The sequence below is a fragment of the Watersipora subatra genome, chromosome 10 (assembly GCF_963576615.1).
Source record: "Watersipora subatra chromosome 10, tzWatSuba1.1, whole genome shotgun sequence".
Lineage (NCBI taxonomy): Eukaryota > Metazoa > Bryozoa > Gymnolaemata > Cheilostomatida > Watersiporidae > Watersipora > Watersipora subatra.
The window spans coordinates 29,104,971-29,119,569 of NC_088717.1; the positions used below are offsets into that span (position 1 = coordinate 29,104,971).

General features: G+C 37.3%; 1 protein-coding gene across 2 annotated transcripts in view; it reads right to left on the reverse strand.

The window, feature by feature from the left end:
• The window catches only part of LOC137407359 (intraflagellar transport protein 80 homolog), a 32,681-nt gene extending 19,245 nt beyond the window's left edge, over positions 1–13,436 (reverse strand). The window contains exons 1-9 of one of the 2 annotated variants that reach the window (XM_068093987.1): positions 13,178–13,436; positions 12,093–12,220; positions 11,070–11,231; positions 9,791–9,880; positions 9,067–9,204; positions 7,844–7,968; positions 3,403–3,576; positions 661–815; positions 127–210 (exon numbers count right to left, since the gene is read on the reverse strand). In XM_068093987.1, coding sequence (XP_067950088.1) covers positions 127–210; positions 661–815; positions 3,403–3,576; positions 7,844–7,968; positions 9,067–9,204; positions 9,791–9,880; positions 11,070–11,231; positions 12,093–12,220; positions 13,178–13,436 — 1,315 coding nt within the window. The remainder of the gene's footprint in view (positions 1–126; positions 211–660; positions 816–3,402; positions 3,577–7,843; positions 7,969–9,066; positions 9,205–9,790; positions 9,881–11,069; positions 11,232–12,092; positions 12,221–13,177) is intronic. The other variant, XM_068093989.1, reaches the window with a different exon arrangement.
• Positions 13,437–14,599: the final 1,163 nt, after the last annotated feature.

Consider the following 14,599-nt stretch of genomic DNA (forward strand, 5'->3'; position numbering starts at 1 on the left):
TGACATGACTTGAGGATAGATGACATTACTTGAGGATAGATGACATGACTTGAATAGTTCATAGACAATAGTTCATAGACATAAAACACCTTATATAAAGCAAGAACCGCAATAAGGCTGCCTTACTTTTTTCATTGCCTTTATCTCTGACAGCAAGAGTGTCAACACTGAGAGAGACGGTCATCTCGTTGAGGATGTCAGTTCTCATTCCTGTAAAATACATAGCATATATACAATAGGCAATGTATAGGGCTAGTAGCACAACATGCAATGTATAGGGCTAGTAGCAAAACATTCAATGTATAGGGCTAGTAGCACAACATGCAATGTATAGGGCTACTAGCAAAACATTCAATGTATAGGGCTAGTAGCACAACATGCAATGTATAGGGCTAGTAGCACAACATGCAATGTATAGGGCTAGTAGTACAACATGCAATGTATAGGGCTAGTAGCATAACACGCAATGTATAGGGCTAGTAGCAAAACATTCAATGTATAGGGCTAGTAGCACAACATGCCATGTATAGGGCTAGTAGCACAACATGCAATGTATAGGGCTAGTAGCACAACATGCAAAGAGCTGAACACTTCTCTCTTCCTATCCTTCAGTTTACAAATCTATCATATCATGATCATATCGACGAAACATATGCTGACCTGGAAATTTGGGAGAACATCGCAGTCTTCCGTCATATGAGTAAATGTATATGCTCGTGTTGTCTACTACAAGAAAGTCTTTTTCACATAAGGCTATCATGGAAACACTGCCTTCCTTGAGGTCAAATATGGTTGGTGTGTTCCAGTTCGTAACACTAAAGAACACATACCAGAAGCAAAGTAAGTGTTTGTCATATTTTCAATATTTAAACTACATGACAGTAACTGCGTGACACACTAGTGATGCATGAAACAGGTGCATTTATTAATACCTAAGCATCCCTCTTCACCTGATGCAGACCTAATGTAGTGAAGCAAATATGCAACATATTTAAGCGGACAATGCATTGCATTCAAGGGAAACAGCAATACACAGAAAGTCCCTGACTTACATCCTTGGTCCGCTCTTACGCTACAGTGTATGTCAAATTTCAGTGTAAGTCAAATTTCAGTGTAAGTCAAATTTCAGTGTAAGTCGGAACACTATAAATAAAGTAATCTAAACACCTTTAAAGTATTGTACTGTAGTAAGACAACTCCTCACCCCAAGAATTGAAGCAAATATTATTTAAAAAAGAGAAGCATTTCTTACCCTATTTCTATGGTTGGAGTCTATGGTTGGAGTCATAGCGAAGGGCAAACAGTGCACACAAACAATCAAACATGTGAGAGAAAGAATTGCCAAACACAACCAAAATGGTGTAAGACTGAATATAAGTAACCTAGTTGGCACCATAAGTCCTCACTTGGCACCACTGCACAGCTTATTCATCTGCTGCGCTCTGCAAACTAGTTCACAAATGGTAACATTTTCTACGACACTAAACAGTGTGAGACGGAAACGCGCTTTAATGTTATTTTGTGTTTCTTATTGGGTACGTCGTAACCACAAAATGCCGTAAGTCGCAACTGCCATAAACCGACAATCTGCTTTATTCAAGAGATGATGCGATGTATTCAAGAAACGATGCAATATATGTATTCAAGAGATGATTCAATGTACTTAATCTAGCAGATGATCCAATGTATTTAAGTAGACGACGCGATATATTCAAGAAATGATTCGATGCACTTCAATGTACGATTCAATGTACGATTCAAACAGTTGATGGAATGTATTGAAGCAGACGATGCAATGCACTGAAGCAGACTACGCAATGAATTCAAGCAGACAATGCAATGTACTCAAGGGGATGATGCAATGTACTCAGGGGATGATGCAATGTACTCAGGAGATGATGCAATGTACGCAAGGGGATGATGCAATGTACTCAAGGACATGATGCAATGTACTCAAGGGAATGATGCAATGTACTCAAGGGGATGATGCAATGTACCTAAGGGAATGATGCAATGTACTCAAGGGAATGATGCAATGTACTCAAGGGAATGATGCGATGTACTAAAGGGGATGATGCAATGTACTCTAGGAGATGATGCAATGTACCCAAAGGGATGATGCAATGTACTCAAGGACATGATGCAATGTACTCAAGGGAATGATGCAGTGTACTCAAGGGGATGATGCAATGTACCCAAGGGAATGATGCAATGTACTCAAGGGAATGATGCATTGTACTCAAGGGAATGATGCGATGTACTAAAGGGGATGATGCAATGTACTCTAGGAGATGATGCAATGTACCCAAAGGGATGATGCAAAGTATTGAAGAGGGTGATGCAGTGTATTCAAGTAAATGATGAGACATATTCAAGAAGATGATGTTGTGTATTCAAAAGACGATGCAATATATGTATTCAAGAGACAATTCAATGTGCTCAAGCAGATGACGTGATGTGTTGGAGTAAGTGATGTGATTGTAACCAAGCAAAATATATTTAAGAAACCGATGCAATGTATTCAAGCAGACGGATTCAATGCATTCAAGCAGACCGATGCAATGTATTCAAGCAGACCGATGCAATGTATTCAAGCAGACCGATGCAATGTATTCAAGCAGACCGATGCAATGTATTCAAGCAGGCCGATGCAATGTATTCAAGCAGACCGATGCAATGTATTCAAGCAGACCGATGCAATGTATTCAAGCAGACCGATGCAATGTATTCAAGCAGACCGATGCAATGTATTCAAGCAGACCGATGCAATGTATTCAAGCAGACCGATGCAATGTATTCAAGCAGACCGATGCAATGCATTCAAGCAGACGGATGCAATGTATTCAAGCAGACCGATGCAATGTATTCAAGCAGACCGATGCAATGTATTCAAGCAAACCGATGCAATGTATTCAAGCAAACCGATGCAATGTATTCAAGCAGACGGATGCAATGTATTCAAGCAGACCGATGCAATGTATTCAAGCAGACGGATGCAATGTATTGAAGCACGGAAAGCAATGTGCTCAAGCAGACAATGCACTCAGCAGGCGATGAAATGTATTGAAGCACATGATGTCATGTATTGAAGTATATAATGCAATATATTGAAGCAGATGATGTCATGTATTGAAGCAGATAATGTCATGTATTGAAGTAGATAATACAACGTATTGAAGTAGATAATGCAATGAAGTAGATAATGCAATGTATTGAAACAGATGATGAAATGTATTGAAGAAGATAATGTCATGTATTGAAGTAGATAATGGCATGTATTCAAGTAAGCAATGCAAAGTTAGATGGTAGAATGTCCTCTTCACTACTGTATACCGAATGAGCCACAGAACAAAGTTTAATGGAAAAAGTAGATATAGTTACAGCATTGCATAGACATCTAACCTGTACACATAACACTGGGACGGAGTAGTGACAACAAGATGTTTGTAGCCAAGTGACGCCTTGATCACCCGATCTCTAAACTCAAGCTTTTCTTTGCTGTCATTGGTCACATTACGCACAGTGACAGTCTTTTGGTCAGCCACGGTTACTTCAAACTCTTGCCACTCAAGACGTCTGTAAAGGCAGCAGAGTGCATTCATTGGTCCAACATAAAGTACTAATCTATTTGAGAGTTGAGTGGTCTAACATACAAGCTACATATAGTGTGAATAAGGTACATATATTGTGAATAAGGTACATATAGTGTGAATAAGGTACATATAGTGTGAATAAAGTACATATAGTGTGAATAAGGTACATATAGTGTGAATAAGGTACATATAGTGTGAATAAGGTACATATAGTGTGAATAAGGTACATATAGTGTGAATAAAGTACATATAGTGTGAATAAGGTACATATAGTGTGAATAAGGTACATATAGTGTGAATAAGGTACATATAGTGTGAATAAGGTACATATAGTGTGAATAAGGTACATATAGTGTGAATAAAGTACATATAGTGTGAATAAGGTACATAGAGTGTGAATAAGGTACATATAGTGTGAATAAGGTACATATATTGTGAGCAAGGTACATATATTGTGAATAGGGTATATATAAGGTGTATAACGTACAAATAAGGTGTATAAGGTACATTCCCTACACGATGAAAAATTTATATTTAATAATTCGCGAAGAGAGGATTCCACGAATTATCACCCCTACAGGATGAAAATATTCGATGGATTTAATGATTCATGATTTCGCGAACAGTTAATTCCGTAAATTATTAAACTCCGCGAATAATTAGTTTTATTTGTAAACACAAGGGATAATAACTACCTCCTCAAATTAAAAACTAGCCGCCAGGCAGAAGTACTAAACGTAGCGGAGTTCCAAACTTTTGTTAAAATCATCGCCAGGGCTTTGAGTTAACCCCATTGCCAATGCATTACGCTTCTTTACAAAATTATTCAAGGTTTTCACAAGTTATCTGGCATGGCGTTGCCATCGCAAAAATCTCTCCTATAGTTTTTACATTGAAATCAACTCCATCTACCTCTAATACTGAAGTTTATGACGATAATGATTCTGATCTGGACATTATGGTATGAGTTTGATCTGCAGTGCAGATACGTTTTTTTCCGCAATTAGCTCATTATCTTGTTTATAAACTGATTGCTTTCATTCGATAATTCAGCTATTGTTTTTGTACTTTTTTACACTTGTTGATATTTTTCTTTTGTGTTTACTGCAGAATGTGAATGAAACAGAACCTATTCCGATTACGAAAACTAGAGACAAGTAGTAATATTCACCAAGGAAGGAATATTGGCAGAGAATCAACCAGTTAACCCCTTCATCAACAACAACTCTTTATAACGCTGCAGCAAACATGATTATATTATATATACATTCATATGAAAATATATATATATATATATATATATATATATACATATTTTATATATAAACACTTTTTAAGGGTTTTTAAAGATATTTATATAGATATATATTTATGTATGGATATATTACCGTATAATTTATTACAAACTTGTGTACAAATAAAATCTTCCAAATACAAATAAAATTTTACAAATAATGAATGGAGTAAATAAAAACAGTTTGGCCCATATAGCAGATGTCTGGCAATAAAACTAAACTGATACTCTTACATAAATACTACCGTGTAATAGTGCTTTCTGACTAGTCATTTTGGTAATAACAGCTCTATATCGCTGTCACTGTCTTGGGTAGATGTTAAAGACGATTCTCGGGCTACTACATGGTTGGTAAGGCAGTTATCATCAGAACTCTCCTCGTGGCTTACTATCGCAACGTTTTGCCAGTTGGCCAAAAATTTGTGATCGTAAAGGCATTCTTGTTCCTTTTTTAAAACAGATATATTTTCCTCGTTAGCAGCTGCGGTCACTTTTACTTCAATTTCAGGACCTCCCTGAATGATTGGTGATCTTCTAGGAATGACATCCACTACCCTTGCAGTCATTGTGCCTCTGTGTATGATGACAAAGCTCCTTACTCTACTTATTTCAGGGGGTAGATGACCAACCGTTGCGCAGTCTGCGTTTATTAGCTTTAGTGCAAATGGGTTGAGCAGATTATTGGGCTCCTCTCTCACACTAAAACAAATAACCGACCGGTAGGGATAGAAAAATAAATATTGTGTTTTACCAAATAACCAAAGTAAAGTTCAATTAATTATTTAGCAAATGGTTTTGAAAAAAAACTCATTACTTACCACAAGTTGTTGGTTCATCAAACGCGTCCAAAGCGATGAATATTCGTGGAAACCTCTGGACGCAGCAAGAAATTTATAGCTTAGCATGATCGACTCGTAGTCGTAAGCTAAATAGAAACCTAAACGCGTGGTGTACGCATGTGAAAGGTTAACTCTATTGCTAGCCGCCATAGAGTTAACCCTTAATAGAGAGTGATTGTGTTCATCCGTGAATAAATCAGTCCGCGAATGTGCATGAAAAAGGCAATTTGCGTGAAACTTAACTCCACGAATAAATTCATCCTGTAGAGTATGATGCGAGTAAGGTACATATAGATTGTATAAGGCTAGTTGGTATGAATGAGTGAAAGACAGTAAATCACACAGTGTACCAGCTCGGCTTACAATACATTCGCCTTGTACAAACTACCAACCAATCATAAAGTGTAAGTCTAGCAAATAGTGCATTCGTAAAAAATACATGGTCTAGGTCTCTAAGACACCCTCGTGCAAACTTTCTACCACTGCAACTTTTATCCAAAAGAAATCATTTATGTGTATATATAGTAAAAATATAATACAATGGTAATAATATAAAAAACAACCAGAACGAAAAAAAGAACAATATTTTATTCATGAAACTTCACACAACACTTTTTTCTTCGAAATACATGTTCATATAAAAAACCTCGTGAACTCGTGGATCTCGTAAACTAAACCTGCAGCTGTAAATGCAGACGTTATGTACAAATATTTATCTTCCAACTTTACTTAAAATTTGTTGAGCAATAAGTAACAACGATAAGGGTGGATAAGTTCTGGATTTGTATCATCCGCCAAAAAAGCTTGTGCCAGAATGTCTGCACCAAAAAGTCCCATTCCAAGATATGCAGTATGCTGCCAGACCACAGTGAATCTTGATGTAACCTATATAGTGCGTTACTTGAAGGGGTTTGCTTGCCTTTTGCTCAGGTAGTAAAAAACTGGCAAGTTTATAGGCATAAGAGCACCTCATGTTCAACCGTATGCTATGAATGGTGTTCCTGTAAACAAATTTGCCAGCCTTTACTTGGCACAATCTAGACTATTACATGAGGAAAAGAGAATGCATGTAGTTTCGTTCCGTTTTTGTTACCGAAGGTAATTCCACTAGCCGAGGAGCGTACGGCTATCTGCTCTGCCCAACTGAGTGAGCGCGCTCCTTTATATACAACAAACACACCCGTTCTGGCTAACGAAACCGAGTAAAAACCGTATAACATTAGTAATAAACAGAATTTCTAATCCGTTGGCATGGTTATAATACAGCGATAAACGAAAACATAATAGCGATATAGTTTATGGACAAATTAATAACAAATGGATATAATAAAAAAGAACAACACAGCATGCAAGATATAATACTCATAAATATTTACACGAATTACGGAGTCATGGCCCGGCGTCCACCTACCAACTCCGACCTAGGAGTTGACAATATAAACTCTTTCCGGCAAACTAGCGGACAGAGCAGAAGCAGGTAACCCTGACAGGGGTTAACTATGTATATAATGAACCTGCTAGGAAGCAGGTTCATTATATACATTGTGTAGATTAAGCTCTGCATCCCACTTTATCAGTAGCCTCAGTTTCATTGCCACTGTTATACATCAGGGCCGATTTACTGTCCGAGTTAGTCAGGACATGATTGGCTAACATTTCGCACAGTTGATAGGTGTTGTGGCAAGCAGACTGTCACGGTAGGGGACAACTCCTTCTATGTTATAGGTATGAGAATAGTTACTACTTAGAGTTACAAGACTAAGTTCAAGGCCACCGATGTATGACCAGACCTATCTGTCCTTATTACAATAGACAGAACACCTCACCCCCACACGACAGCCTACACCGCAGGTCGCTGCTAGCCTAAACCATATGTTAGGATTGTCTTTCACTGTGCAAAAGTTAAGTCTATTTTATGTGTTCTAAAACATTCGCCTGAGCTCTAAATTTTTCAGCTGAGTTTATACAGGTTTTATTGAATTTACGAAAACTTGTTTCATAAAAGTGTTTTCCAACACTCCATCCTCCACATATGTTGACTCCAATTAACATGAGATGATAATTGGAGTTTGCCAACCTTGTGCAGTCCATTAAGAACAGTAAGATTCTGACCCCACCTCTCAATGACGCTTCCAAAGACAATTTGGCCGCTGCCACAAGCACCTGCTATCTGCGTGCCGTCAGCTGACCAGGCTATGCTAAATACACTTCCAGTAGAAATTTTGTCCAGACTGTGCGACCACTACAAACAGACAGTTTGAAAATGTTGAAAATGCTTTGGGATCCCTAGACATGGGGGATATACAATTGAGATATATATGAGGTGCTCGCATTCCAATTAAGTACCTCAGACATTTTAAAAATAACTTAGGGTATTCTTTGCCTTGATTGGAATACCTGAGAGTATATGATTACTGAGTCCATTGATGGTAGACAAGTGCAATAGCCTGAGATCTTTTACAAACATTTTGGGCTTTCATAACGAAACACTTGCGTCATAGCGAAAATGTTCAGTGTGTTTGAATCAATCAATGAATGATTGATTCAATTCATATGTGGGTCATTAATACAGCAATAACTGTGTCATTCATATATTGATGAGAGCAGAATAGGATAACTCCAAGAATGTTATCACACTCTTCAACCCGATGCACATATTTTATCAAGCGTAATCCTCTGAAGTACGGAAGTAGAATAAGGAAGCCTGAAATGTGTTGTGTTATAACTAATGACCTGTAGTGTTATAGCTAGTGACCTGTAGATGTTGTGTTATAACTAGTGACCTGTAGTGTTATAGCTAGTGACCTGTAGATGTTGTGTTATAGCTAGTGACCTGTAGATGTTGTGTTATAACTAGTGACCTGTAGATGTTGTGTTATAACTAGTGACCTGTAGATGTTGTGTTATAACTAGTGACCTGTAGATGTTGTGTTATAACTAGTGACCTGTAAATGTTGTGTTATAACTAGTGACCTGTAGATGTTGTGTTATAACTAGTGGCCTGTAGATGTTGTGTTATAACTAGTGACCTGTAGATGTTGTGTTATAACTAGTGACCTGTAGATGTTGTGTTATAACTAGTGACCTGTAGAAAACTGGAGCTTATGGACTCATCATTAAACCCTAAGGCATGACAAGGAAACGATAGGTTTGTCGGTCGATTGCAGATGAACAGACAGATGAACAGACAGGCAGAATACATGCCATATAAGCTGTTTGTTATTAGTAACTACTAGATAACAGGCGCACTAATCTTGATAAAGCGATGTAAAGTATTATTTAACTTCTTTATGTTTCACCTATGACCTCTACCTAATCATGGACGAAGAGCAAAACTTACGCCAGTTTTATCGCATAAGCGGAGGGTGTTGAAAGATCCAACCGCAAAAAGTTGGCCATCTGGAGCCCAAGCTACAGCAGTAATTGGGTAATCGTGAGTGACACTGTTGTACATTTGTCTCCCATAGGAATCCCAAACCTGTTCAGAGAATCAGAAACAATAACAGAATTGACTAGATGAACAAGGTTACTATATAAATGCCATCTTCACTCTCGGACACTATATACCTGTAATTTTATACCTGCAGTCCTCTCCCCCAGACACTATATATCCTATTACTTACTTTATACCTGCAGTCCACTCCTCCAGACACTATATATCCTGCTATTTACTTTATACCTGCAGTCCTCTCTCCCAGACACTATATATCCTGTTACTTACTTTATACCTGCAGTCCTCTCCCCCAGACACTATATATCCTATTACTTACTTTATACCTGCAGTCCACTCCTCCAGACACTATATATCCTGCTATTTACTTTATACCTGCAGTCCTCTCTCCCAGACACTATATATCCTGTTACTTACTTTATACCTGCAGTCCTCTCCTCCAGACACTATATATCCTGTTACTTACTTTATACCTGCAGTCCTCTCCCCCAGACACTATATATCCTGTTATTTACTTTATACCTGCAGTCCACTCCTCCAGACACTATATATCCTGTTATTTACTTTATACCTGCAGTCCTCTCCCCCAGACACTATATATCCTGTTACTTACTTTATACCTGCAGTCCTCTCCCCCAGATACAATATATCCTGTTATTGGGTTCCAATCAATCTTCAAGATGACTCCATCGTGTGCTTTCCACTAAATTTGTAACAACAAAACACCTTGAATCAATAAATACAATTACTTTAAGAATTGTATCAAGCATCCTGCCTGACTAGAATCATTCTTTTATTAACAAAAGTTACAAAAATCAATTTGCTACAAATGAAGATTTGAAATTTGCTTTGCTGGTAAAACTGATGTATAAATATTGCAGGTAATTACACGGAGTATTAAAAACAATATGTTATTATAAAATCATATAATAAATGTAAAAATCTCAACTATATGCTCAAAACTATATTCATAAAGTAATACTGTAATCAATATAAAGTAGGTTTCATGATAAGGTGATAGTTGGGGATACACCGGTAGAGTTAGAGTTGCTGATAAGGTGATAGTTGGGGATACACTGGTAGAGTTAGAGTTGCTGATAGGGTGATAGTTGGGGATACACTGGTAGAGTTAGAGTTGCTGATAGGGTGATAGTTGGGGATACACTGGTAGAGTTAGAGTTGCTGATAGGGTGATAGTTGGGGATACACTGGTAGAGTTAGAGTTGGTGATAGGGTGATAGTTGGGGATACACTGGTAGAGTTAGAGTTGGTGATAGGGTGATAGTTGGGGATACACTGGTAGAGTTAGAGTTGGTGATAGGGGGATAGTTGGGGATGCACTGGTAGAGTTAGAGTTGCTGATAGGGGGATAGTTGGGGATACACTGGTAGAGTTAGAGTTGGGGATAGGGGGATAGTTGGGGATACACTGGTAGAGTTAGAGTTGCTGATAGGGTGATAGTTGGGGATGCACTGGTAGAGTTAGAGTTGCTGATAGGGTGATAGTTGGGGATACACTGGTAGAGTTAGAGTTGGTGATAGGGTGATAGTTGGGGATACACTCGTATGTTCCTTATGGAATTTTATCCGACTTACATTTAATTTAAAATTTTTCCCAGCCTTTCCAACATAATTTACAAAATGGTGTGTCAAGAGATTTTATCTGTCATATGTTGGAAAATATTTGAAAGTGTAAGGTAAAAGATTCGCTCAAATTGTGCGTCATTTGCTAGAAAATTCATATGGTAAAGTGGTCATAAGTTGGGTCGAAGTTTAATGCCATGTGTTGGCTGTTTGTTTCACATGACAAAACAAGTTGCAAAGAATTAAAGCCTTATTGTAATTGGCAAAATCTAAAACGATTTGCTGAATAAAATACATCCCATGAATTACCATTTGCGCTTTTGCATTGGCCTGCAGAGACTTGATGACTAGCTGTCCGGAGTTCGTATAAAGAACTGCGTCAGAGTCTGGGCTCCAGGCTACGCCATAGACGGGTGATGCATTAGTAGCTAGAGTTGAGCGCAACATGCCGCTGCGAGACCAGATCTTTACCTGTAAGCACATCGTATTCAGCTAATCTAATAGATCAAACTAGAATCTTTTTGCAGACATCTGGCTTTTTCAACTGTAATGCTAAAGTAGCAAAAAGTATGGCAGGCTTCACACGACAAAATCAAATGATTTAAGTCATTGATTAGAAGCTTGATTTTTCTTGAAAAAATTCATAATCTTTTTGTGTCTTCTAGAATTTGCAAAATCAGTGTTTCGTTACAAACAATCTTGTTTTGGGTAACAAATCCATAGACATTCTTCTATCATGTATTCGTCAGTGTGATGGAGATAATTGACTGCACGCTACGGACTGCATGTGTAGTGCAATGCTACAGATGAGCCTTTGAAGTTGGAAACTGTGAGCTCATTTAGCAAACCTCAAACATTAATTACGATTTAGAAAGTGTAAATTGTACAGTTTTCAGTCACAAGTCTGTTTAATAGATAACATTATGGCATCAAACTCTTTACTCCAATCAACTCAAGTGCAAACATTCTCTGCTTTTCCTTTCACTCAATCAAAAATATAAAATCTGGTATGTAAAGAAAATGCGAAAAAACTGGTATCTACATGTATGTGTAATTTTCGATTCTATATTTTCGTATATTTTCACATTAAGGAGGAATGCGCTTAAATATGTCATAGTGCCTTCATGTCTTTGGCTTTTATCCGTACTTTGTGTAAAACTGCTAGTAGCTCTACTCCACTAACTAATATGTAGTCTGCACATTATTGATCCAAAATGTCATAAAAATTAATTTAAATAAAAAACATTCGATTGTTTAAAACAATCATGATTTTTTCCGATTCTGCAAAAGTTACTCAGAGCTAAAAAAAATTGCTGAAAAGAGTCGACTGACCTGTCCATCCTCACCAGAAGTGATAAGAGCGCTGCCATCGTAGCTCCATCTAACGGACAGCACAGCCCCTCTGTGCGCCTCAACTGACTTCTCAACCCTTCCAGCTCTGGATACAAGATAGAACTTGCCTGCGAACAGTGCATGTGCATGGATGTTATGTACATGTAAGTGCGCATTACAAAGTCAGCCGTAAGACTATTTAGTTAGCAACCTTAAGCCTATCATCGTCAGCCATTGTAATTTAGCATTTCTGGAAATGTGAACAAGTTATTAATTCATAAACTCAGCTGTCCATAAGTACGTGTTCTTTCTGTCGATCAGATTAGTTTCATGAAATCTCTTTCTACTGTTGGAAGAGCACAACTCAAAGTCTCAAAATGTAGACCTGTAAACACGCTGATAAACCGATGATCTATTACCGATTCTTGGCCAAGCAGCTAAGAGAAAAATACAATTCTCTAACACCATTTCCTAAAACCTTTGGAAATACACCAAGCTTCTCATTAATATCACCACCTCTAATCTAAACCATCAGCATTAAATAACCTTCAGAGATTTCCACTAAATTGAGCTAGTTGGTACCTGAAAGTTTGTTATAAACAAACTTTCAGTTACCAAGAACTCTCCTAAGGGAGGCGTGTTCCTCTGCCTCTTGAGCCTCCCTCTCTTTTTCCTCTGAAGCCTCCTTCTCCACCATCAGTTGATTCTCTTCTACTTCCCTGTCTCAATTACTGAGCCTCTATATATAAAGTCTGCCAACTTTCACATATTGGGCGTGAGACTCACGCAATCACCCCAAAGAAAAGATGGAAATGCGTGAGATTTTTGCCCCAATTTCCACAATTTTATATATACTATCATTGATACATCAATTGCCCCAAAACCAAATCTCAAGCATTTTAGGTTGGCAGGCCTGGCCACGACTCTCATATCTAACTGTCAAAACCCGCAGTTGTGCGGAATTGAACAAACATGAACGACCGTTCAAGTAAGGTGTAACTTTTATTAGATATTTAACCTTTTTGTCATTAGGCTATTACATTGTCTGAAATTGCATCTTGCACTTTGCTGTGTTAACCACTAACCATCTGTAGCAGCCAATGCAAACACGTCAGATCCAGCCTGTTTCTTTGAGCCACTAAGCTTAGGCAACCAGTGCATATCGGTAGGATAAACATCGTCCGGCAAGTTACAGACTTTGCTCGTCTCCTGGCTGAGCAAGCTTGACTTCAGTATTTGATGATCATCGGAGCTAGAGTAAACTTCGTCTGAAGTGTTCCAGCCAACACAACTTGCTAACTCAGTGTGTTCTGTTTTCTTTTTTAAATTTACTTTGAGTCGCATTCTTCTAGTTAAAATTCTAAACAGCAATTATGAATGTTCAAACAAGTCAGAGGAAATTTTCAATGAATAGTTTGCTCGTTGCCAAAGGAATTTCTACGTCGCGCTTGCGCGTTGAAAATATGTGCCCATAAATTAATCAAGCTACGTTTATAAAACTAAAACAAATTAAAAAAAATTATGTCTAAAATATTTTTAATTATATAATTATACATACACCTAAAATTAATAGAAACAGCTATTGCTTCACTTTAAAATTTCTATAAAACGGCTGGTTGCTGCGCGACCAAGTTTATTTAAAAATGGCCGCCCGTTTTTTGGTTTGCTGGATCGCTTGTTCCTTCGAAAATAAAACTACATGTGGTATGCGATGCTTTCGGTTGCTAACTTTAAAATTTTGATAATTGTTAAAACAGGAGATACAAATTTGATGTATTTTATTTTTGCCTCAGCATTATTATTTTTACCATTATTTCTGTTAGTAGCATTTTGTTACGCTTTTATGATGCTATAGTCACTTCGGATTACATTACTACTGTCACAGACTGGACATCATTTTTATTTAAAGTTTTTACGCACAAAAAGTTTTTTGTTTTAGTAAAAAATAGAAACAATGAAATACGTGTAAGTAACATCCTATACATTAATACTTGCTCTGTCAATTCCATAATAATTGCTGCATTATCTTTGTTCAAGCGACAATCGATGGGTAGAAAAGTTTAACTTTGGTTTACAATTGACTACTGCAAAAAATGTTCAACGACTCTGAAGTGTAACATTAACCATCGATTAAGTATTTCATGCAAAATATGGGCTGCTTTGTGTGCCAAACAGTTTGATTTTCTTTGGGTTTTTCCAATAATTATTTTTTCACAAACAGAATGCAAAAACCAACTTTACACTTTCAGTTAAATTTTAATGTTCTTGACAATTTGTTGCATTATAACATAACCTTTTTGCTAAATTGCGGAATATTTAATCATGTGCAAATTTTAAAGTCAATTATTTCAGATAGCATTGTTAAAACCTTCCTGATGACATCAAAAAACTATTATCATCCCTTGGATGCATAACACTATCTTCAGATATTTTTTTAAGCTTTTGGTATATTCTAATTGTAGGCTAAGCTAATATACACATCGATTCAGAATCGTTTGAAAGACTAA